At 38.6% G+C, this 23,882-nt stretch overlaps 2 protein-coding genes across 5 annotated transcripts in view; one reads left to right on the top strand and one right to left on the bottom strand.

Moving 5' to 3' along the window:
* Positions 1-4,993: 4,993 nt before the first annotated feature.
* THAP2 (THAP domain containing 2) lies at positions 4,994-17,220 on the bottom strand. Its single transcript, XM_072655385.1, has 3 exons — positions 16,533-17,220; positions 12,857-13,052; positions 4,994-7,701 (listed from the first exon to the last, which is right to left on the bottom strand). Exons 1-3 carry the CDS (start codon positions 16,619-16,621, stop codon positions 7,327-7,329), a joined length of 660 nt encoding a protein of 219 aa, XP_072511486.1. The 5' UTR covers positions 16,622-17,220; the 3' UTR covers positions 4,994-7,326.
* A 122-nt stretch (positions 17,221-17,342) lies between these two features.
* ZFC3H1 (zinc finger C3H1-type containing) overlaps positions 17,343-23,882 on the top strand; it is a 62,328-nt gene continuing 55,788 nt past the window's right edge. For all 4 annotated transcript variants that reach the window (XR_011977271.1, XM_072655382.1, XM_072655381.1 and 1 more), the window contains exon 1: positions 17,343-18,080. Coding sequence is in view for 3 of the 4 variants with exons in the window: in XM_072655382.1 (XP_072511483.1) it covers positions 17,435-18,080 (646 nt within the window). In the remaining variant the exon portion in view is untranslated. The remainder of the gene's footprint in view (positions 18,081-23,882) is intronic.

Below are 23,882 nucleotides of genomic sequence, written 5' to 3'. Positions count from 1 at the left end.
TACCACAACTTATCCAGCTATTCCTCAATCATTGGGTACACAATTTGTGAAATAATTTCATTAGAATGTCTAAAATGTGGATTATGATTTTTCTTACTAAACCAACTTCTTCCAATTAGATAATTTTAATCAGTAGCAGTCATCTTTATCTAACATTACAAGTGAAACATTGTTTATTTTTGACTGTTCTTTCTCCTTTACCTGTTATATCTAGTTATCAACTCTATTTGATTCCATATCATCAATGTCTCCCACATTTTCACCCCTTCTCTGGACCATTAAGGTGGGCAAAAAGTTTCCTCATAGGATGAACTGCAGGTCACCCCTCCACTCCACTCTTCTGGCCACTTTCAAACTAAGTTTCCTTATACATGAAATTTTCATAATGCTCTTTTGCTCAAAATCTTCCATTGGCTTCCTGTTGCTAGTTGAATAAAGTTCAGATTTCCTGCCTACCATACACTTCTAGTAGCTTGTCAAAGGCCTTCAGGAAACTTTCCTTGATTCCTCTCCACCTACCCTTCCATCTCATCTCTATTTACTTCTAATGAACTCATGAATTCTAGTTGTATGTCATAACCTCTTTGTGTTCTAGATTAAAGGTTTCATATGCAACCTCCACTCAGGATTAGACAGAACCAGATTAAAATGCGATCAGGAAATATTTAACAAAATAAATAAAAATATAATAGAATATAGATAAAAGATAGGGAGGTGGTGCTGGGCATGGAATCAGAAAGTTCAAATCCAGTCTCAGACATTTACTAGCTATGTGACCCTGGACAAGTCACTTAACCCTGCTTGTCTCAGTTTCCTCATCTGTAAAATGAACTGGAGAAGGAAATGGCAAACTACTTCGACATCTTGCCAAGAAAACCTTAACTATGGTCATGAAAAGTCAGACACAACTGAAATGATTAAACAACAATAAGGACAAATATAATTTTTAATATGTGGTTTTCTAAGATAATATGTGAACAGATAGGGATGCTTATGAATCATTTAGTGACCCCTTTTCTTTTTTAATTCAACACTACTATAATCTGAAAAACTCCCTAAGACTATAATATATTCAGGATGCTGGCCTTCATTGGTAGGGGATTTTCTGCATCTGGGAGTTCTCTATACTGGGGAAATCATAAATCATTACCTATTCAGCAGGCAATAGGAAGCCAATAAAATATTTTAGTTGTAAAAAATAGATTGTCCATTCCATGAGAGCAGGTAGTCTGTATCTTATTGAAACCTTATATCATTTAGCTCCCAGCAGATGGTCCATGGATGGATTTCAGAAGGTCAGTGAATTGGATAGGAAAAAAGTTCATATTTATTTTCACCAGTGTGTAACTAAAATATAACATTTCCTTCAATTGTTTAAAAAAAATTGTTCTAAGAAGGGGCCCAGAGGTTTTACCAGTCTGCCAAAGGGTTCTATAAAATACAAAAAGACTAAGAACCCCCCAATTTACACAGTAGATAATGTTTGCTAAACTGGAGTCTTTAATGTGTATGTGTGTTATATATATTATGTGAACATTGTTAAGATATAGAGGTAATACTGTAATGTTCTTATTCCGTATTTATCAGTGTCTAATTTTTGACTTTTGTATAGCTCCCATAAAATATAGTTCATTCTAGCTTAAGGCTGAAATGACTCTAAATTAAACATGCTTTCCTATAAATTGGGCTTAAAGAGTAATTCTTAATGGTAGATAATTTAAAATGTTTTTCTTTCATTTAAAAAAATGTATTTCTCAAACATGGCAGAATTAGCTTGGTTCATAGTGTAGCACCCTGGAGACATTGTGCTGTGTCAGTAGCTTTTCCCTTTATACAATTATGTGAACCTGTTCTTATGATTAAATATTCTTTCCTATTTACAGAGTTTCAGGTGTTTCTGGAATAGAACTATATTTATAATATGGTAATGATACCTCCATATATGCATTTGCTGGTAGGGAAATTTTTAAAGGCACTCTGGCATGCAACTCTTTAAATGCAAATGAAGAGCACAGCCTAGCAATTTCACCCATGTTCTGAAATGTTTGACTTTATCAGGTCTTCTTAAGACTGGAAGCTCTTAGAAGGTAGAATTTGTTGTTTAGTTGTTTCAGTCATAGTCAACTCTTTGTTTTCTTGGAATATGCAGTTTTCTTGGCAAAGATACTGAAGTGTTTTGCCATTTCCTTCTCCAGTTCATTTTACAGATGAGGAAATTGAGGCAAACAAGGTTAAGTGACTTATCAAGGATAACATAGCTAGTAAATGTCTGAGGCTAAATTTGAACTCAGGTCTTTCTGACTGTAGTCAGGGTGCTTTATATACTGCATCACCTAGCTGCCCTGGAAAGTAGCATACCCTGACAAAATGGGCAGTTGATACTTGGTAGCTGATAGATTTAACTGCCTCAAATTTGCCCAACAAAAAATTAAGTGATAACAAATGCATTGAAAGAACTTAGGGTAGTATAAAGAAATGAAAAGTCTATCGAGGGTTTCCTTTAAAGAATACACTAATCCCTTTGAATAACTCTTAATTTTATTCCAATTTGCAATTCATTTCCCTGTAGAAGTCAAATCTAGGAAGACATTTGTCCAACTGTCTATATATTTGGTTACTCTATCTTTTGGAAATAATAGAATGGCAGCTCATTTTGCCAGGGAGGGGAGTTGTAGCTAACAATACACATTAAAAACTTTCATATATTTTATGCTGATAGTATACAACTGTTTGCAAAATAATGCTTTGGGCAAAAGTATTATACACCCTAAACATTGAAAGGTAAGTACTCTTCTAAAAGGAGAGAACAAGCTTTCTTAAAAAAAAAAAAACAGAAAAATTTAATATTGTAAAATAGAATTTAACAGTTAAACATTGACAAGCAAACTCAAAACTCATCTTTCAAACAATAATCATGACCAGAGGTATTAAGGTTCTGTACCCTGTCTTACTTTATAGGGGAGATGAAAAGCTATTTAAAATTTTTGCTCAAGTCTTGTTTTGATGTATGGCTAAAATGAGACATGGGCAGGAAAAGGGAGAAGAGAGAGGATGATCTGAATACCACCTTATAGAGAAAATACGACTTCATTTTTTAGAGTCCTTGCCATATAGAACCAGAGCCCATGACTAAAATCCTACTCTGATAATGGAAGTATGAAGGTGGCACCAGTCTTCAAAAGCTATGCCAGTAGAACATTGTGTATGAAAGATTGTACTGGAAGTTGCAAAAGCTTTGAGTATGGGCTCAGCAATAAAGTTTTAAATCAGTCATCTGAGGATCATTCTAGCTAAGACAGAAGAGGTTGAAGGATCAAAAGTCCATCAACAAGGCTTGTATTAAGCACTTAGTATATGCCAAGCTGGGACAGCTAGGTGGCACAGTGGATAGAATGCTGTGTTTGGACACTATTGGGGCTATTTGGACACCATGACACTACTGTAATCTAGAAAACTCCTTAAGACTATAAGGTTTTTTTGAGTTCAAACTTGGCCTCAGACATGTACTAACTGTGTGATCCTGGGCAAGCTCAGTTCACCGTTTGCCTTAGTGCAGGGGTGGGAAAGCAGCAGTCTGGAGACCACATGTGGCCCTCTAGGTCCTCAAGTGTGGCCCTCTGATTGAATCCAAACTTTGAAGTTGGAGCTGTATTATAGGAATAGGTATTCTACAGGCCAGTGATGAATGAAGCAAAACACACACACACACACAATAATAATGCACAGTATTGGGCTATCTTTTCAAAAAGTTTTAATCCAAACTTTGAAGTTGGATTTAGTCAAAAGGCTGTACTGGAGGGCCTAGAGGGCCACATATGGCCTTGAAGCTGCAGGTTTCCCAGCCCTGCCTTAGTTCTTCATCTGTAAAATGAGCTGGAGAAGGAAATGGCAAGCCACTAAAGTATCTTTTCCAAGAAAACCCAAGATAGAGCCACAAAGAGTGGCACGTGACTGAAACGACCGAAAAACAAATGTGTCAATATGGAGATACAAGTACAAAGAATGAAACAATCCCTTCTTACAAGGAAGTTACATTAGAACTGGGGAAGAGAAATACTTACAAAAATATGTGCAGTATAAAGTTAATAAGTACAAATGTATACAAAGTAGTTAAATTATAAGGAGTTTGGGAGAGTAGACATTAGTGGTCATGGGAATTAAGAAAGTTTTCATGTAGAATATAGTGCTTGAGTTTCATCTTAAAGGAAAACCGAGATAAGGAAGAAGGGACTGCAGTCTGTCCTTGAGTTGGCCAGTGCAAAAGCACCAAGATGCAGATGGAATGTCATGTGAGGAACAGAGAGGTTCGTATGACTGAAGAGTAGTGTCCGAGGCAGTGTAATATCGAACATGGTTGAAAATGTAGGTTGCATCCAGGTTGTGAAAGTCTGTACAATGTAATCATATTTTATATTATATCACAGAAGTGACAGGAAGCTACTGGAGTTGATCAAGGAGGGGAGCCAGATGGTCAGACCTAGGATCATAGGTTTGGAGCAAAACTCTAGAGGTTATGTATTCCAATCTCACATTTTACAGAAAAGGAAATTGAGACTCAGGAGAAGCAAAATGACTTTTGCAGGATCACCCATTTAATAAGACATAAGCATGGGATTTGAACCCAGGTTCTCTGACTCTAAATGCAGTTCTTAAACCATCATTAGGAGATTGGGCACAAGGGAAGTTTTTGGACCAGAGCAACTGGTGAAGATGGTTTAGTAAGATGTGGAAACACATGAAAGAAGTGATGAAATCACAGTTGTTCTGAAGTAGGAAACCTGAACTATTTCTGACTGGAGACTGGTTAACAAGACTGATTTGAGGTGGTAATGCAGCCAGTGTATGATTTTGAAATAATAAAACAATTACACAGACATATGTGATATCTGAGAGAAAAGTCTTATCAGCAGCTGTATTGTAGGAATAGGAATTCTAGAGGTTTATCCCAAATGGAGTAAAAAAAAAACCCACAATAATAATGCACAGTATTGGGTTATCTTTTCAAAAAGCTTTAATGCTTGTAGTTGTAGTGTTATGTTTCTTCAGAGACATTGCTAACAACTTTACAGCCATTTCATTTACGTGTTGTGACCTAGAACTAATAGACAGGAATAGAATGAGTACTACTCTGGTCCTTCTGTGACTATTAGCTAAAATTTTAAAAGATACACATCATGTTTAAAGGAGTATGTGACCACTTTTAGCTAAAGTATAGAACTAGTGAACAATCATTTTTGCTGATGAGAAACTGGTGAAAAGATGTAAAGACAGGTCATGACTAAAACATAATAGTCATGTTTAACACTAACACTGGATAATACTTATATAAAAGATGAAAGTTTTTCAATACACACAAGTTTTTACACAGGTATTTCTGACAAGTGCCCAATAAGAATGAAAATAAACTATTTCCTTCTGAATTTGTCAAATCTTCTTGGGGGATACTGAAAAACATACTAATATTAGGTACTAGAGATTTAATTCAATAGATTTTTATTAAATGCCCACTATGTGTAAGATACTGTGCATTAGAAAGGAAAACAGCAGTCTTTGCCCCAAGGAGTTTACATCTGGCCTAAATTTTGGGAGTTAAAAGTGTCATGCTTGGATACACAAATTCTGATAAGAAGTATTTATTTGTTCTCTCCAGCAGTACACGTTTTGTCAAAGTGAGCAGTTATCTTCCATTATAGAGAACCATCTTTTGTGAAAAATTGAATTAGTTTTCTTTATGGTTACTAGAATGTAAACAAGTATCATTTTTTAAAAAAAGAAACCCCCAGATATGTCTGACTTGCTTTTTTCACATAAAACAAACCCCTTATGTGAAAGAATGTGAAACCATCTATGGTTAAGCATTATACTATATTTGCAATGTAATATCATACATTTGAATGAGGATTAAGAAATTTGGTTTAATAATTAATGAACTTTCCCATGATTTTGTTCACAGATATCTGAAATACAAAACGTTGAATAAATATAATTTATGAAACAAGGCAAACCTTTTGAATGATTCAGTTAGACAATAGTTCTTAAAAGAGTACCATATGCATAGATTTGTTTTAGAAAAGAATCATTAAAATCCTGTTTTTCCATATGCAAGGAAGGTCACAGCGTGATGCTGTCCTGAAGAAAAATGGAGGTGGCAGAGGGAGCGAATCCTTGCTAATACTGTATTTTCATGGTGTGTATGTTGATTTAATGGTCTATAAATTGATTCCATTTTAAAACAGATTATAAGTTATCAAGACATTACATGGCTAAGTACACCTCTGTATTGAAAGGCTACTGTGTTTTGTGGAAAAAAATCACTATGCTCTGAGTTGAGTACCTATGTAAGTAGTAAAATAAATACTTTATAAACAACTTTGATATCCCAACACATATAAAAACTGCTTAATACACAAGAGCATAAAACTAAAAACATATGTTATGAGAAAGCAGTAATATCTAATTATTTAGCTGTTTTGGCAAAAAACAGGCGATGGATTCAATGCCAATGTTTCGCAGACGTGTGTGTGTGTTTTTCTTGGAACGCAAGGTGCCAAAGTACCCATCTGAGTAGATATGAGGTATGCTTGGCCTTTTCTCAACTGATTGACTCAATGGCACTTCACATCCAAAGAGTATTTAACATTTAAATTAGTGTATCATTGCAAGTCTAATATTTCTATGGGAGAAGTCACTATTAATCCCTTTTTACATATAAGAAAAAGGTAAAGGCATTATGATAAGTAAAGTAATTCACCATATATTGCCAAGTCAGTAACCACCACAATTTAAATCAAGAGCTGGTACTTTTCTAAGGTTACATTTAATTTTGGAAAATGTACTTCAGCATCATATTTAGAATATAAAAGCCCTCCTCCAACTCAGTTCAACAAGGAAAATTCCTTTTCTGACAGAAAGTAAGCCTGTGAAATGACCTAAACAAATTACCTGGCATACAGACTTTCCCTTCAAAAACAGGTTCTTAAAAAAAAAAAAAACCCAATAAATAAACTTGTAAACATATGATTTCTTCGTGTAGGAAAAATTTCAGTTAGAGCAGGTATTGTTGTAAGGCACTTGTGCTTATAGTAAAATTAAGTTTTCATTCGGGGTTTACTTTTTCCACGAAAATAAGTAATAGTCTTTATAAGCAACATCCAGAAAATTATGCTATTTCAAGTAGAACTGTGCTGAGAGTATAGGTTTTTTTAGCCTATCTCCAATAAATAACTTTTACTTCTGAATCTAGTGAAGGCTGGGCACAAAATTCAGTTCTGGCTAATGTCAAAAGAAGACTCCTTGCCTTGGAGCTGCCTTCAATTAGAGATTTTGTTATGTTTGATCTGGCTGATCCCGTACAAGGATTTTGAAGTTTGGAAATGTAAGATCGCTTAAGGCACTTGGCAAGATGTGTTCTGATGTGCCCCTGGGCAATATGTTATTTTCTTCTAAACTTTTCACCAAGCATGTGATTTTGAACCATCTCCGTGTTGCTCTCCGTTCTTTTTGCAGGCAGTTCTTCATCTTTCTTCTTAAGCTTGCTATCTCTTTCTCCAGTTGAATTATCCTCTTTTTTGCCTCTATTGGACTCCTAAAGGCATAGCTGTGTTCAAGTAGAACTTGCTGACAGCTAACATTGGATTTCACATTGGATGGTTCTATTAGGATGCAAGAGTTTTTCTTAGGAAGATTTCTTGACTTGGGTTTCTGCAAAGAATAAAATGAAAAATGTTATACATGAATTACAGAGTTTCATAAATTCAAAGTAAATTTGCCCGGTTTTAGAATGAAATAATTTTAATTTATTTACCTCATGAAAAGGTATGACACATTTTATATAATAGAAATGTCCAACAGACTGAAGAACTAATAATCAAACTTTTAATCTTGTATTACCCATTAATTCAATGAGATTTTAGACAAGCCACTTAATCTATTCATTCCTCTTTTAAATACATGGGTCCATATATGTATATAAAAACGTTTACTTTAGGAATATTTTAAATATTATGATGATCAAAACTGGGTTACTTTTAAGCTTATTTTAAGTTTAATAAACCTAACCATTACAATCATAACAAGTCTAGCATTTCCATGAGAGAGTCAATCTCTTTTTAGAGATAAGAATATTTTAACTCTGGGTTATTTTAAAGCTTATTTTAACTTTAATAAACCTAACTAATAACCACATATGACCACAATAAACTCAACTAACCTGAGAAAGCAGTGCACACCTCTCCACACAAACATATGAATGGCTCTCAATTATGTTTTCTTCTCCTCCTTTCAGTCTGAGGGAGAATCAGTCCCTCTTCCAGAGCTCGATTCCACTCTCTTCCTATTTCCTTTAGGCCTTTGGCCACGGGTTATGTAAACGGATCTCCTGGGCCCTCGGCCTATCAGCGTGCTTTTGGCAATCTTATACATCCCCAATCAACTAACTGGCTCTTCTAAACCTTATCATCTTTCCTCAAACCTCCCAAGGCCTCTCCTTCCCCACTTTCATATTTTACTGCATTGAGGCCCTTTGCCTAGAGCAAGGGTGGCCCTTTGTGTGAAGTTTGGCTTCAAAGGGCCCCACTAGCTAGTTCATATCTCTCTTATCTTTTGTGGCTAAACTCCTGGAGAAGGCTGGCTACCAGAGGTTCCTCCACTTCCTTTCCTTTCACTCTCTCACCTCTGCAGTCTGGCTTCCTAGCCTGTCATTCATCTGAAGCTGTTCTCTCCCAAGTTACCCAAGATCTCTGAATTGCCCAATCTAATGGCCTTTTCTTAATCCTCCTCCTTCTTGAGGAACTTCTGACTCTGTCAGTCTCCCTCTTCTGGATACTGGCTCATTGCTCACGTGCTTTCTCCCCCACTAGATGGTGAGCTCAAGAACAGGGACCGTTTTTTTGCCTTTCTTTGTATCTCCAAAATTTAGCACAGTGCCTGATACATAGCAGGCTCACTCTCTCCATTCATTTATTAAATATTTATTGACTAATAGTCAATAACTAAAGTGCTGACCTACATTGGTAAAGACAGTTTCCTCACTCAGGAGTTTTCTATACTAATGAAACTACAGGGTCAGTCTATATTCCTATGTAATCGTGTCTTAATGGTAAATTAATATGTCTGGAAGAACAAAACTTTCTTGATAAAAATTTTGCTTTGTTACTGACCCCATTTCTTTTTCAAATTCCCCACCCTCTAATTTCTTAAAAGAATGAACTGTACCCAGTTTCTCCACTTGCTCTAGATCTACTCCTTTATTGTTAGGGAGTCAGGTTTCTTTTTCCATCTCTTTCCTTAAAGGTTTCTCTGAAAAGTCTCCAGGGACCAGCTTGCAGCCTTCTTGGTCTTTGTGGCCCTTGATATCGGCAGTGTTTCATCACTCAGTCCTCACTTGTCCCTAGACTTCCAAAACAATGTACTTTTTGTTTCTTCTCCTATCTACAGGCTTCTTCTCTGACAACACTTTCTCCTTTCACTTGCTAAATGTGGGCATACCAAGTGACTTAAGTTCTTAACTAATGGGGGAAAAAGCCAGTTTTCTTTTTGGGGGAAATGGAATTTTGAAGGGGTGTGTGTGTGTGTGTGTGTGTGTGTGTGTGTGTGTGTGTGTGTGTGTGTGTGTGTGTACAGACATACATATGTACACACACATACTTTAGAGTCTTAAAGTCTAAGATCATGTTGTTCAGGAACATAAAATGTATCCTGTTCATTTATTCACAAAATTATCATATTTGCTATATTTAAAATACAATGTATACAATTACAAATTTTTAAATGTTTTAAATTTTTGTTACAAATGTTGCTATAAAGTTTAGCTAAAATTATGAAATAGTAGAATTCTTAATTCAAGAAACAGATGGAATTAGAGAACAGAAGAAATTTGAAACAAAAGAAGTTCCATTTTCCGAACTTTGTTCGGAAGCATTTATTTTTTGGCTGGACCTAAAATTTCACTGGTACAGGAAGCTTTCAGAGAGGCAGCTCCCTCAATCACTGCAGCTCTGCAAATATTCTCCAACTTGGTTTTAGAGTTAACCTGAGACATTCAGTGCAGGGGCTTTTAGAAGCCTGGAGGGACAACTTTCTATCCCCTTAGTCAGCCAGTGTTGCTCAGTGTCCTTCAAAGTGTTGAGCAAATACAGAAAACACCAACTTACTGAGGAGGTACGACTAAGACCCGTGGACTTGGTGAATCTAATCCCTGTCATACAGAACTTCACACAAGCAGTCTCACTTCGGAGTTTCTGCTATGAATAGTTCCTGTGTCTCTGGTGCTTTATTTTTAACATTCTCCTGGACTTCTGAAAACTGAATGTTTGCTGGGATGGAGACAGGTTTCTCTATACTAATTTATTTCACGGTTTGGCTGGAGTACTTTCAATCATAATAGGCCAGTTTAGACTTCTTACTACCCCAGGTTATGTGCCTTTGGAGCAGAGGAGGCAATCAGTTCATTGTTTCTAACCAAAGAAGGAATAAATGGATGTCTTTGTCAATGTTCATTCCATCCTTAGGCCTTTGAGACTACCCAAGAACAAAATGTATCCTTTACCCTCCAGTCTAGACAGTCAGTTCTGACACTCTGGAATTTTAGGAAAGGAGAGTACAAGAAATGGTAACAATGAATATTTCTTTCTTTTCTTGTCAGAATGACTAGGTATCCAGGGTCAAAACTGCTTTTTGCTTGTTGGGTTCTGTCTATACTCGTAAAGTAGTAAGCAGATACTGAAGAAAATTTTACACAAAAAAATTTTCCTATGGTACACTGTTAACTATTTTGGGAAGTAAAGGCTAGGTAACAATATATGAATGTTGCATTACATGTTATTTTTAAAAACAGGATAAATTAATAGTGTCAAACTCAAACCGAAAAAGGCCAATAAACTGGAAGTCAGTTCCCATAAAGACTAAGAAAACCACATGTTAACATTATCTATGTTTTTTCATTTATTTTCTTAAGTGCTTCCTAATTACATTTTGTTTCCAGCTGCACTTAGAAGAGGCTCATTTATGCTTTAACACATCCATTAATTCTTCTTCTGTAATGTTTCCTTTTAGTCTAGTCCAGGGTTGTGAAACTTTTGGCCTAGAGGCCACATGTGGCCTTCTAGGTCCTTGGATGAGGCCTTTGATTTGTTCTGTGAAGTTCAGATTCAGTCAAAGGATCACACTTGAGGACCTAGAGGGCTACATGTGGTCTCGAGGCCATAGGTTCCTCACCCCTGGTTCTTTTTATTTCTATGTTTATGTACTAGTTCAGGCCCTCACCATTTTACTACTGAAATAGCTTCCCAAGTAATAACAAAGTAAAATGATATCATAGCAATATACATATCACATGATTTCAAAGCTATTGGCTTGTTTCAAATGACATGAAGTACAATGAAGAAATCTGGAAGGTGGAAAATGTTTCTGACTTTAAATCAAAAGACTTTCCATCAGTTCTAATATTCTATATCTTTACCTACTCAATAAACATTTATTAAGCACCTACTATGTGTCAAGTACTATCCTAAGTGCTGGGGATGCAAAAAAGAGTTCCTTCTTTCGAGGAGCTTACAGTCTAATGGGGGAAACAATATGCAAAAAATATGCAAAGCAAGCTACATATATGGAATAAATAGGAAATAATAAAGAGAAGAAGACACTGGAATTAAGAGGGGTTAGGGAAGGCTTCCTGTAGGAGGTGGGATTTTTGTCACTGTTGTGTTTGTCCTTCATTGCTGAAGAAGACCATGCCATCGGAGAAATGATGACTTTGATTTAACTTTGTTTGAGTGAGGGAGGGATGTGCAGGTCACCAGCCTCACTTCTTCTCCGGAGCCATCTGAATCCAGTGACCAGATATTCATCAGGATGACTGGAGATGACCCAGGATGCACTGGGAGACCTTGTCCCCTTTAGGCCAAGGTCTATTCAGGTACTCACTTAGGGTGAGGTAACACCCATTCATTGAATAAGAAGTAGCCAGGGGATGGCCAGGTAGGATTTTAGTTGGGACTTAAAGGAAGCCAGGGAGGTCAGTAGTCAGAATGGAGGAGGGAGAGCATTACAGGCTTGGGGGACAGTCAGAGAAAATGTCCAGAGCTGAGAGATGGAGTGTCTAGTTCATGGAACATCGAAGAGGCCAGTGTCCCTAGAACAAAGAATATGGGGAGAAAGGTGATTTCTTTTTAGTCCAGAGGTTCTTAACTTTTTTGTGCATTATGGACCCCTCTGACAGTATGGTAAAACCTATGGACCTTTCTTAGATTAATGTTTTTAAACATAAATTCCAAATATATAAGATGTAAAGGAAACCAATTATATTGAAATACAGTTGTCAATATGTGAAAAAAAATTTCATTGCTTCCAAGTTAAGAACCTCTGTCAGACTAGGTCTGCAACTTGACTCTAACTAGTTGTAGGCCCTAAGGCCAGGCACTTAACTTCTCATGGTCCCTTTATTCTTGTTTATAAAATGAAGAAGTTTGTCTAGTCAGTGGGGTCAAACTCAAATAGAAATGGAAGCCACTAAACAGGACTTCACTTTGAAAATCACATATTAACATTATCTATGTTCTATTGTATTTTAATTTTGTTAAATATTTCTCAATTGCATTTTAATTTGGTTCCCTCAGCCGGGGAATGTTGCAGTTCTACTCCTTTAGTGTTTGACATCTCTGATGTCAAATTTTCAAGTTCTCTTCTATCTCTAAAAATGACATTTGACAAGTAAGAACAATAAGGACAACTTTTTTGATCGTATGTGGCATTCAAGGTAGTCTTGCTTTCTTATGTAAAGGACAGTCAATGTCAGAGATGACAAAAATGAGGAGTTGGGGGAGGCAGAAAAAGGAAAAGAGAAAGTAGTGTCACCTACCATTGGTTTTATATGAGTACAGAAATCAAAAATTGTTGGTACGGCATCCATTTTAAGTCGTCTTGTTTGTCCCGTTAGGTCAAAACAGGAGGCTTCAAAGTGTTTTGAGCAAAGAAAAGTATGCTTCCCTGGCACAAAATTTTTACGCCTAACCAGACGAATCCATTCCTTTCTTCTTTGGGGGTCTAAGGGAAACCTAAGGAACAAAACACATCTCAAATGCCAACTGATTTGGAGAAATGACAACATTTCAGGTAATCCTAGTGGTTAAAGATTATTTAAAAATAAACAGTGATTTAATGTTGATTACATTTAAATATTTGCCTAAAAATATTAACACTGAAGTGATTTACATACTCTAATGAAAATAATTCATGTTCACTTTCATAAGATTGAATAAATAGCAACATCTATGAAGGCGTGACTAAGGTGATTTCTGTGATTTGGAAGAATACATCCTTCTCAACAGATTCCCTAGGATGTACAGAAAAAGGGAATTTTTTTCCTAGTCTAAAATTGTTTTAATCATATTCATTTATCAAGTGCATAGAACTATTATATTAGAATAATTTAGCTATGCCATCTACTGCTGCTGGCATAATGGTAAAGGCAAAATGGACACACTCATTTTGTCAAGAAAACTTAGGTAAAATGACCTCAATTTCTAAAATTTGTATTTTAGTTTCTAGTTAATTTGTATGTAAGTGTTGAAATCAATACTTTGTCATTACTGATCATCCCAATAGAAATCACAGTTCTCATGAAACAGTAGAAATATCACTGATAGGTCCAATTAGATTTTAAATTCCAATAAATACCTTGTTCTTAGTTCAGTTAAAAATTTACTGACATAGATGAACACACATATGGAATGTCTTCCTGTGTTTCTACGTTGTTCAGAAAAAACTCAACAGGATAATGGAGAGATTATTGATCTGGAAATCCTGTAAACAACTAGATTTGATCAATTTGATCTCAAATTTACTTTGAGTGTCCTCTAATGGAAGTGTTAATCATTATGAACTTGCTAGAAGAGGAATGAGAATGAAACTGCTCTATTTGGGGAGCAAAAAAATATTGGAGATATTAAGAGATCATGAAGAGGAGAGATCCACACTGGAAAGCTGTCATCACCATGACCTCCATTATGCCTATATTTCCTAGCAAGAAGTAAGGAAAATGGTAAAGGTTCTTTCACTTCTTGTAGCTATACTTTCTTGGAAATTTCAAGGTTTCTGGGATATGAAAAGTAGTTCTTTGTTATTAAAAAGTTTAGAGGCATTTTCACTTTCGTAACTATTTCCCCCTTTAAGGGATCAGATCCAAGGACAAAAATGTGGGCTGATTTCAAAGATCCTAATTCCACTATTTCCTGATTGTGTCAATAAACCCTAAATGATTTTTTCTCTTCCCTAGGAAAGACAAGGGAATGTTGAGTGTCATTTTCTAAGACCTCTTCATGACTGTACGTAGCCCATCAAACAAGTCTTGAAGACAAATATTTATAAAAATAATATTATTATAAAAATAAGTCATCCTTTCCTCATAGGTGTATTATTTTCCAAACCTTTGTCTTTGAAGGTTATCTTAAAATCACAGAGCCCAGACCTGGGCTGTGTTCCTTAAACGTAGTCATATGGGTCATGTCAGTGATATTCCAAGATAATTTTTAGATTGAGAGGCACTGAAGTATAATGGATGGATGACTATCCTTAGAATAAGGAAAACTTGGTTCAAGTTCTATCTCTTGGTCACTTATCAGCTGTTACCATAGGCAAGTCACTTAATCTCATGAGGTTCCAGGCAACTCTTTAAGACTAAAAATTACAAGGGGATTACTGTACTGGGCAAGTGACAGGTCTGGATCATTGCCAACCTCCCCAAAATCTTTTGATTATCTATGTTGATGGAGAATATTTTTGTTATTGTTTCCTGACTTGTGATTTCATCAGTTGCAATAACTCCTACAGTGGAAAACTCCCACAATACAAATTAGCAATTTACCTTCAATTTATTTTTTAGAGAGTTGCCTAGAGCTTGAATCCAGGTATTCCAAATGCAAAGACTGTCTTAAATTCACTAAGTCACATTCTCCCAGAGAGTATTTAAGCACTGAGAATTAGAATGAAATTTTGAAGACTAGCACTGGAGTTTGAATGAACCAATTAGGATTCTCTTTAAACATTTAATCTGAACAAAAATCATTTCAATAAATTCAACAAATTTTATTAAACATTTGTTATGGTTGATCAGTCTTTTCAGTCCTATCCAATTCTTTGTGATCCTATTTGGGGTTTACTTGGCAAAGAGACTAGAGTAGTTTGCCATTTCCAGTTCATTGTACAGATGAGGAAACTGAGGCAAACAGGGTGACTTACCCAGTGTGACATAGCTAGTAAGTAAGAACTGAAATTCAGGTGTTCCTGACTCCAGGCCTATTCACTAAAAAAATAGAGGCAGCTTGGTGTAGTGAATAGACAGCCACAATCAGAATCAGGAAGACAACTTCAAGTTCTGCCTCTGACACATACTCGTCTATGTGACCCTGTATCAAGTTACTTGACTTCTCAATGCCTTCAAAACTATTAGCTGTATTATTTGCAGCATCTGCCAATGCTGATCTACTTTGGTGGAGGACGTTTATTCACTGGGAGTTCCCTATGCTAATAAAATCACAGGTTTAGTTCCTCCCTACCCAGCATCTCGAAAAAGCGGTTGATACTAGAAAACAAGTCCCACAGCTGGTACTCAGCAGTTAGAGTGGGGAAAGTAAAAAGTGCCCCCCCCTCCAAGTGTCATACTATATTACACATATCCTCAAAGGTTATATATATTTTTAGTGGCCAACTGTACACAGTTCTTTTAAAAGTGCCTTTCTATAAAAAAGTTTAGTACTTAAAATAAGCATAAAGAAGATACAGGAGTTTCGGCAGAACTGATGAATTTTTATTTTAAAGCAATTGGCAAAGAAACAACTCTGCCTTTCTTAATACTAGGGTAGAACAGACACCAAGCCCTGCTTTAGGTTTTCTGTTAAACAGAAAGTTCAGAGCAATACCACGATTGTCATTGGCCGCTACCCCTCAGAAGAATCAACTTTGATGTCAATTCTGGAATGCGGCATTGCCCAATTTTAATAGGGCAGTAACTGTTTTTCCAGATGGGGACGACTTCTTTGGTCCAACCAAGCTGAAAGATGCCTCTCTTTGCCTGGCCCTAAGTTTCCAGAAGCTCGGCTGCTCCTGTATTCTTCTTCTTCCTTTCTTCCTCCTACCATCCTTTCTTTCTTTCTTCTACTCCACACACACACACACACACACACACACGCGCGCACACACACACACGCGCGCACACACACACACACACACACACACACACACACACACACACACACACACACACACACACACACACACACACGTGTGTCGGGGCTGGTAAAGCTAGGTATCCCTTCACATAATAGTGTATTTAAAACATTGTCAACTGAAAGAAATGCTACATTTCAACTTGTGAAAATGACACTTTTCTCCCGCTGAAGCTCACGGTTTCCCTGAAATCTATCCACGGACGCCGCGTTACGACCCCGAGTCTGGGTGGCGCCGGGCGGGATCCAAGACAGCCGCGGCGGGCGGTTCTGGTTCTGGCCGCCCAGTCCCTCCCGACCGGTACCTGTTACCTGTGGAAACTGACGTTTATGTGCTTGTTGTAGGTCGCGGCACAGCCCGCAGCGGCGCAGTTGGTCGGCATCTCTCTGACTTCCCTCATCCGACCGACGCGGAGCCCAATCGCGGGCGGGAGGGAGCGCCGGGGATCCCCGGCAGGCTTGGGAAAGGGGCTAGGTCCCTACTCCACAGGGGCTTTCTTTCCCTTTAATAAGATGGCGGCCTCGAACCCGCAGGGCAGACGGTCCCTGAGTTCACGCAGCCTTGTCTTCCTTCACCAAGATGGCAGCGCCCTTCCTCCACATCGACCGCCCCCCTCTGCCCCTCCCCCTCTTTTTTAACTCGGGCAGAAAGAGTAGCTTCCAAAATCGCCCCAGCGGGGCAGACTAAGGAGATTCGCCCAATGGGAACCGACTCAGGGTCTGCGGGGGGGTTTGTGAGGGTGTCGGCAAAAGGGCGAATAACGGGAAGGGGCAAGGAGAGAAAGAAAAACTACACCTCCCATGATGCCCCGCGCGCCCCGATGGATCACCGCGTGAGCCATCCAGAACCGCGTGTCGCCTCGGCCTCGGGAAGGCACTTCCGGTTTGCCTCCTTCCAGCCTCCTTCCTCGCTTGCCTTTTCTCGCGAGGCCCTGGCGGAAGATCCGGGAATCTATCTCGAAAGGGGCACAGAAGGAGCTGGGTGGCCGGCGGTGGCGGGGGAAGTTGGAGGACGGCACTCCCTCGGTGTAGAAAAGCGTCCACCTCGGGGTAGGGGTGAGGCCCGGCCAGCCCGGGGAGTGAGGAAGGAAGGAAGGAAGGAAGGAAGGAAAGAAGGAAAGAAAGAAAGAAAAGAGAAGCAGGTGAGTTGTTTCTTTTTGGGTGGCGGCTGCCCCGACGGTGGGGGTGCGGCGTGAGTCCAGGCTGCTCCGTGGATGGCGGCCCCGGACGCCGCGACCCCGGCCACCAGCGGCCTCTCGCCTAAGGAGGAAGGGGAGCTGGAAGACGGGGAGATCAGCGACGATGACAACAGCCAGGCCCGCAGCAGGAGCAGCAGCAGCAGCAGCGGCGGCGGCGGCGGCGGAGGCAGCGGGTTGCCGTACCCGCGGCGGAGGCCTCCGCACCCGCCCCGGGGCGGTGGCTCCGGCTCGGGCGGCGGAGGCGGAGGCGGCGGCGGCGGCTCGTCGTCGTCGTCGTCGGCCTCGTCGCAGCCGCCGCCGAGGAGTTTCTCGTCTCGCTCGCGGCACCCGTCGGAGCGTGGCCCTCTACGCGGGCCCAGCGGCGGCTACCGGCCTAAGGAGCCGTTCCGCTCGCACCCGCCCCCCATGCGGATGGCGTCGTCGTCCTCGCTGTCGGAGGGCAGCCCTCGGCAGTCCTTCTGGGAACGCAGCCACATCGCCCTGGACCGTTTCCGCTTTCGAGGCCGGCCCTACCGCGGCGGGGGCCGCTGGGGCCGCGGGCGAGGCAGCAGCAGCGACCGGGGCGGCAAGCCGGCGGGCGGCAGGCCCCCGGCGGGAGGAGGGGGATCGGGCTTCGGCAGCGGCGGCCAGAGCTGGAGGGAGCCTTCTCCTCGCAAGAGCTGTATCCTTTCCGTGGGGGTGGTCGGGGCTGTTGGCTTCTGGGGATCTTCTCCTGCTCTTTTCGCAACCCTTCCCCCCCTGCATCCCGAAGTCTGGGCTTGGGAAAAGTAATGCCCAGGAGCAGCCCTGTAATAAGCCATGCCGTGTTTTATTGTTGCGGGATATTCATTGACTTGTCTACTTTCACAATGCCCTCCACAAACGGGAATCGCTCACGGGCTGTGCTGGGCACTGGGATTGAAAAGATCAAACAAAAAACCCCCTGCCAAAACCCCCCAAAACTCCAAACCGCTCGAGTGCGTCAGTACCCTGGAGGAACTTGTATTTGGAGGAGTACGATACACACGTGTAAGTAAATAGGAATTTTGTACCAGGTTTAATTGATTTGAACTCCTTAGAATTGTAAAATTTCTCATTACTCCGTTCATTTGTCGAACCCAAGTTGCAATTTTATTTAATGCTTTCTCTTCTTGTTGCCTTTAAAAGTGAAGGGGGAAAATGCTCCCCAAAGAGCTACAGGGAAACCCCTGTTATTAAGAATTGTGTCTCCTTGGTAGTTCTAGCTGCTTTCACTTTTTTCCTTTGGTGTTTGCTGTTTGTTACAGGAAGATCTTCCTATTAGGGTAAGTATGGATGAGAGACTTATTTTAGTAAGTTTGACTACCGACTAAAGTCTTGGGAGGGATTAGGATGGAAAGCTAAGCTTTTGATTCTTATTTTTTAAAAAAAATTACTGTCTTCAGGTACCACCCTGTGTGATTATAGAGTGAGTAATCTGGTGTTCTTAAGAATTAGTGTTCATCCTTTGGAAACAGAATCATAAGATTTAGAACTGGGAGGAGTTTGGGAGCAAAGATAGAGGTGAAAGATTAAAGCTCAGAGTGTCATATAATAACATAGTTGCCGGGACCCTAAGGTGTTCTCTTGTATATTCAGTCAGTCTGTAAATATTTATTTAGGTCCTCCTATGTGCTAGGCACTCTAACCCTCAAGGAGCTTACAGTGGGGGAGGGGGGGTGAACAGGAGAGGTGGAAACATCAAGCAAACCAATATGTGCAGCCAAGCTATATATACAGGATAATAGAAACTAGAATCTCTTCTAAAGAACGTGATCTTTGCTTGAAAGCCATGTCTTCATTGGCAATCCATTCCATTTTGAATCAACTCGTTGTTAGGAAATTTTTCCTTAAATCCAGTCTAAACTTGCCTCTTTGTTCAAACCCCTCAGAGGGGTTCTTAACTTTCCTTGGGGCTCTGATTGAAGCCTCTGGACCCTTTCTCAGAATAATGTTTTTAAATTTGTAAAACAAAATACATATAATTGCAAAGGAAACCAATTATGTAGAAATTGTTACAAAAATATTTTTTCAAAAGCGTTGGCTCCAGGTTAAGAACCCTTGGTTTAAGGCTACACAGAAAGTGGCAAATGAATATTTTTTTCATTTAGAAATTAGGTCAGATTCTACATCCTTTACTCTTTTTTTTACCCTCCTTAATCATACTTTATCTTTTTCCAATTACATACAAAAATAGTTTTCAACATTTATTTTTGTAAAATTTTGAGTTCTGAATTTTTCTTCCTCCCCTTCCCCAAGACAGCAAGCAATCTGATACAGGTTATAGATGTACAATCATGTTAAGCATATTTCTCATAGTGATTTTGTTGTGAAAGAAGAATCAGAACAAAAGGGAAAAACCACGAGAAAGAAATAAAAAGTGAAAATAGTATGCTTCAATCTGCATTCAAACTCCATAGTTTTCTCTGAATGGAGACAGCATTTTCCATCACGAATCTTTTGGAATTATCTTAGAGCATTGTATTGCTGAGGAAGAGCTAAGTCTATCATAGTTAGTCATCACCCAGTGTTGCTGTGTATAATGTTCTCCTGGTTCTGCTTATTTCATTCTGCATCAGTTCGTGTAAGTCTTTCCAGGTTTTTCTGAAATCTGCCTGCTCATCATTTCTTATAGAACAATTGTATTCCTTTACATTCATGTTCCACAGCTTGTTCAGCCATTCCCCAGCTGATGGGCATTCCCTCAATTTCCAATTCTTTGCCACCACAAAAAGAGCTTCTATAAATACTTGTATGCATATGGGTCCTTTTCCTGTTTTTATGATCTCTTTGGAATACAAACCTAGCAGTGATACTACTGAATCAAAGAGTTTGCACTGTTTGGTTGCCTCTTGGGCATAGTTCCATTGCTCTTCAGAATGGTTGGATCAGTTCACAACTCTTATCAACATTTAATTAACAGTTTTTAGTTAACAGTTTCGTAAACAGTTAACAGTTTTCCCACATATCCGACATTTATCATTTTTCTTTTTTGTCATATTACCTCATCTGATGGATGTGAGGTGGTACCTTAGAGTTGTTTTAATTTGCATTTCTCTAATCAGTGATTTAGAAAATTTTTTTACATAATTATAGATATTTTTAATTTCTTCCTCTGAAAACTACCTATTCATATCTTTTTCCAAGTCCATTATTACTTTTTAAAATTAAAAAGCAAAACAAAACCTAAAACAAAAACCAGACTATGAACTATCTTATTTTGTGGTAACTACATAGGTGTAACTTACTAAGCACTTTCATTTTAATTCGTCATTGCTTGGCATGAATCCCATAGTGAAGTGATTCATTTGTGGGTGTGTAGCATTTAACTTATTTTTTTTTTAAATGAGACTTTGAAGGCTTCTGCAATGTTGCTTTCCTTCAAGTGGATTTCATAGAATGATGTGATTAGGAGAGACCTCTAGAGGTCCTGTTGTAGGGAGACATTAATTTGAAAAACTGACACATTTTGGAAACTTATTTCTGTGTAGGAAAAAAAAAGTTTGTAAGGAAAATTAATCCTGGGTAAAACTTGTTTTACCCAGTGTGACTGCCAAGTCATTGGTGTTTTGGTGTGTTCAGAAAGGAAGGTTATATAGAGAAGAATCTTGTCCCAGCCATGTATATTTTTTGTGTTCATCTTATGGAAGTGTATGAGCCTTTACAAGTAATAGTATAAAAAAAGATACATTGAAAAGTTTGGACCCAAAATCTTGATTAATAGGTAGTGGAACTGCTTTATGAATTAGCTAATAAGGAAGCAAAAAAAAATGCTGTTTTGTGGACTGTTCTGTTATAGATTTGTCCGAGATTTCACTAGCCCTGACTAATTTCTTTCTTAATCTTGATGATTTTAATGGTGACTTGGGATCGTAGGATCACAGATTTAGAGTCTTGAAGGGGCCCTTTTAAGTCAGTTAGTTCAGCCTCTTCATTTTATGTGTAAAGAAACTGAGGCCCAGAGAGTTAAGGTGGTATTAAGTGACAGAAAAGTCAAACCTAAGAAGTTTCAAACCTGGCTCTAGGTTGTATTTGGTGCTAGAAGTATTTTCCCATTATCTTATTCAAACAACTTTGAGATAAAGAGGGAAAAAAATGTTCCATGTTCTAAGATATTGAAAAATGGCATTGGTTACACAGCAGAAACTATTTAATTGCAGACATTTTGAATTCAGGGGTGCTTGCTTTACAGCTTAAACAAAGAGAAACCCCATACATAACTCTCCCCTCAAAATCCAAACCAAAACAAAAAACCCACCATTCTCAGAACCACCAATAATGTGGAGAAAGTGGAGACCTTAATGTAAGTCTGGTAAATGATAGCGTGTTGCTCATTATTGGAGTTATTTCATTGACCTGGGAGGATAGCTTTATTTTAATGAGCAGCTTTCCAGAAGCAGAAACTGTCCATACAAGACATAGGGTCCCTTTCTACATGTGTGGGTAGAGATAAGTGATATAAATTGACATGATAGAGGTATTCCTCAAAAGCTGAAGAATATTCATTTTATATAGAACTATAACCCTCTTCCATTTTCCCTCAGAGATTTTATTGAAAATACAACACTTTGTCATTTCAAGGGGTTAGGAAAATAAAAATTAACTTTTTACAAAAAAAAGATGTATTCTCCCCCTCCCCCCCTTTTCAGTTATTACATACTTAATACGACCAATTTGAGGAAAACATGGAAAGGAGAAGGATGTTTGTTTCATTGATTAGTACTACTTTAATAGCAGAAAACTACTCGGAATGGATAAGATTCTTTCCCTGTTAACTGTCACTTTGCTGTGTTGCTTTTCTTTTCATAGATGCTGTACCTAAAGGAAGATTTTATATACTTTAGTTTGTTTTTCTTCTATATTCCTCTACTGGTGAAGTATCGATAATCTGTCTTTGAACTGGGATTTGTATGTGTTTGGAAAAGAATGCAGTTCCTTACCACCTTTGTGAAATAAGCAAGCAAAATTTGGAATAGTAAACCATTTACATTAGCCCATCATATTCCTATTCTACCAAAGTTCCACCTTGAGTTGACTCAAGGTTCTTAAGTTCTTAAGTCTGTAAGCACTTTCAGATTCTACTAAAAGGTGTAAGTTTCAGGTTGCCACAGCTAGGAGTTTGCCCTCTGGGAATAAGCCTAGCCAAGGCTGGAGAAATACATAGCCAGGGCAGCAGCAAAGAGATGGAGTTTTTGAACATGGCAATCCTAGACTAGTTTCAAAGGAGTTACAATCTTCTGTTGGTGAAAGGAATACCGTAACCAACAAATTCTTGGATTCTTGAACATCTTTATTAGTATATTTAGAGATTATTATTGTTTCATTTAAATACATTAAAGTCCTTTTCATTCTGCAAAGATTGTATGAAAAAGACTGCAATAGTCTTTATGGTTCACTTCATAGATACAAAGTGAATGTTTCAACTGTTTTCACAGTTTACTTTTTGTTTCATGTTGTGTTTTGGTCCTTGATTTAGGGCTGAGTGGGACCTGTGGTTGACTCTAGTTTTTTAAAATGAGGCCTAGTGAAGTTAACTTGCTTTTCCAAGTCCCACAGGGATTAAGAATGGCATGAGGAGTCTTGGATATTATTTGGATGAAATTACAGAACTCTTATGCTGTGTCTCCCCCTGCCCCGGGATCCAGCAACACTGACCTCCGTGTTATACTTTGCATGTGATCTTCCATCTTCCTACTCTGAGCATTTATTCTGTTGGTCTCCCATGCCTGGAATGCCTCCCCTCCTCATCTCTTCCTTGAGGTTTCCCTGGCTTCCTTCAGGTCTCAGCTTCAAGTCCTGTCTTCTGCAGGAAGCCATTCCTAGTCCTCTTTAATCCTATTACTGCCTTTTCTCTGAGATACCTCAGTTGTTTATCTATATGTGGTTGTTTGGATGTTGTCTCCCCCATCAGACTAAGCTCCTTGAGAGCAAGGACTGTCTCTTTTCTTTGAGTCCCTAGCTCTTAGCCCAGTGCCAGGAACATAGTAGATATGATAAATGCTAATTTATCAAGTATTTCTTTTAGTGAGACTTGTTTTCAAATTGTAATTAAAGTAAATAGATGCTTCTTTCAAAAAATGTATTTCACAATATTAAAAAAATTTTCAAAAAATATTAAGCAGTCATACAAAAGAACAAAAGCAATTAACTAGACCCTTAGCTTTTGAAAAAGTAGAAGCCAAGAACTAAAAAAAAAGTTCATGTCCCCTTCTAAGTTTTGATACCTTTGAAATTTTTGAGTGCAAGCATATGTGTGTGTGTGTGTGTGTGTGTGTGTGTGTGTGTGTGTGTATGTATGTATGTATGTATTAGTATCAGCTGTGTGAACCTGGGCAAGGCACTTAACTGCTTAATGTGCCTCAGTTTTCCTCATCTGTAAAAATGAGGGATTTGGAATCATTCTGAACTCTCATCCAGCACTAAAACTATGATCTAATTCTGATCTTAATATACTTCATTGTATTTT

Source organism: Notamacropus eugenii, chromosome 3 (genome assembly GCF_028372415.1).
Source record: "Notamacropus eugenii isolate mMacEug1 chromosome 3, mMacEug1.pri_v2, whole genome shotgun sequence".
Classification (NCBI taxonomy): domain Eukaryota; kingdom Metazoa; phylum Chordata; class Mammalia; order Diprotodontia; family Macropodidae; genus Notamacropus; species Notamacropus eugenii.
Note: the sequence above shows the minus strand (reverse complement) of the source record. Positions and strands in the feature narration are given on the sequence as shown.

What these genes read in the sequence shown, in the direction of transcription:
- THAP2 (XM_072655385.1), bottom strand. Translation starts at nt 16,621, where the DNA reads ATGAGGGAAGTCAGAGAGATGCCGACCAACTGCGCCGCTGCGGGCTGT. An exon ending in ATAAACGTCAGTTTCCACAG is followed by an intron (nt 13,053 to 16,532) that starts GTAACAGGTACC and finishes TTTGTTCCTTAG; the next exon opens with GTTTCCCTTAGACCCCCAAA. An exon ending in GTACTCATATAAAACCAATG is followed by an intron (nt 7,702 to 12,856) that starts GTAGGTGACACT and finishes TATTCTTTGCAG; the next exon opens with AAACCCAAGTCAAGAAATCT.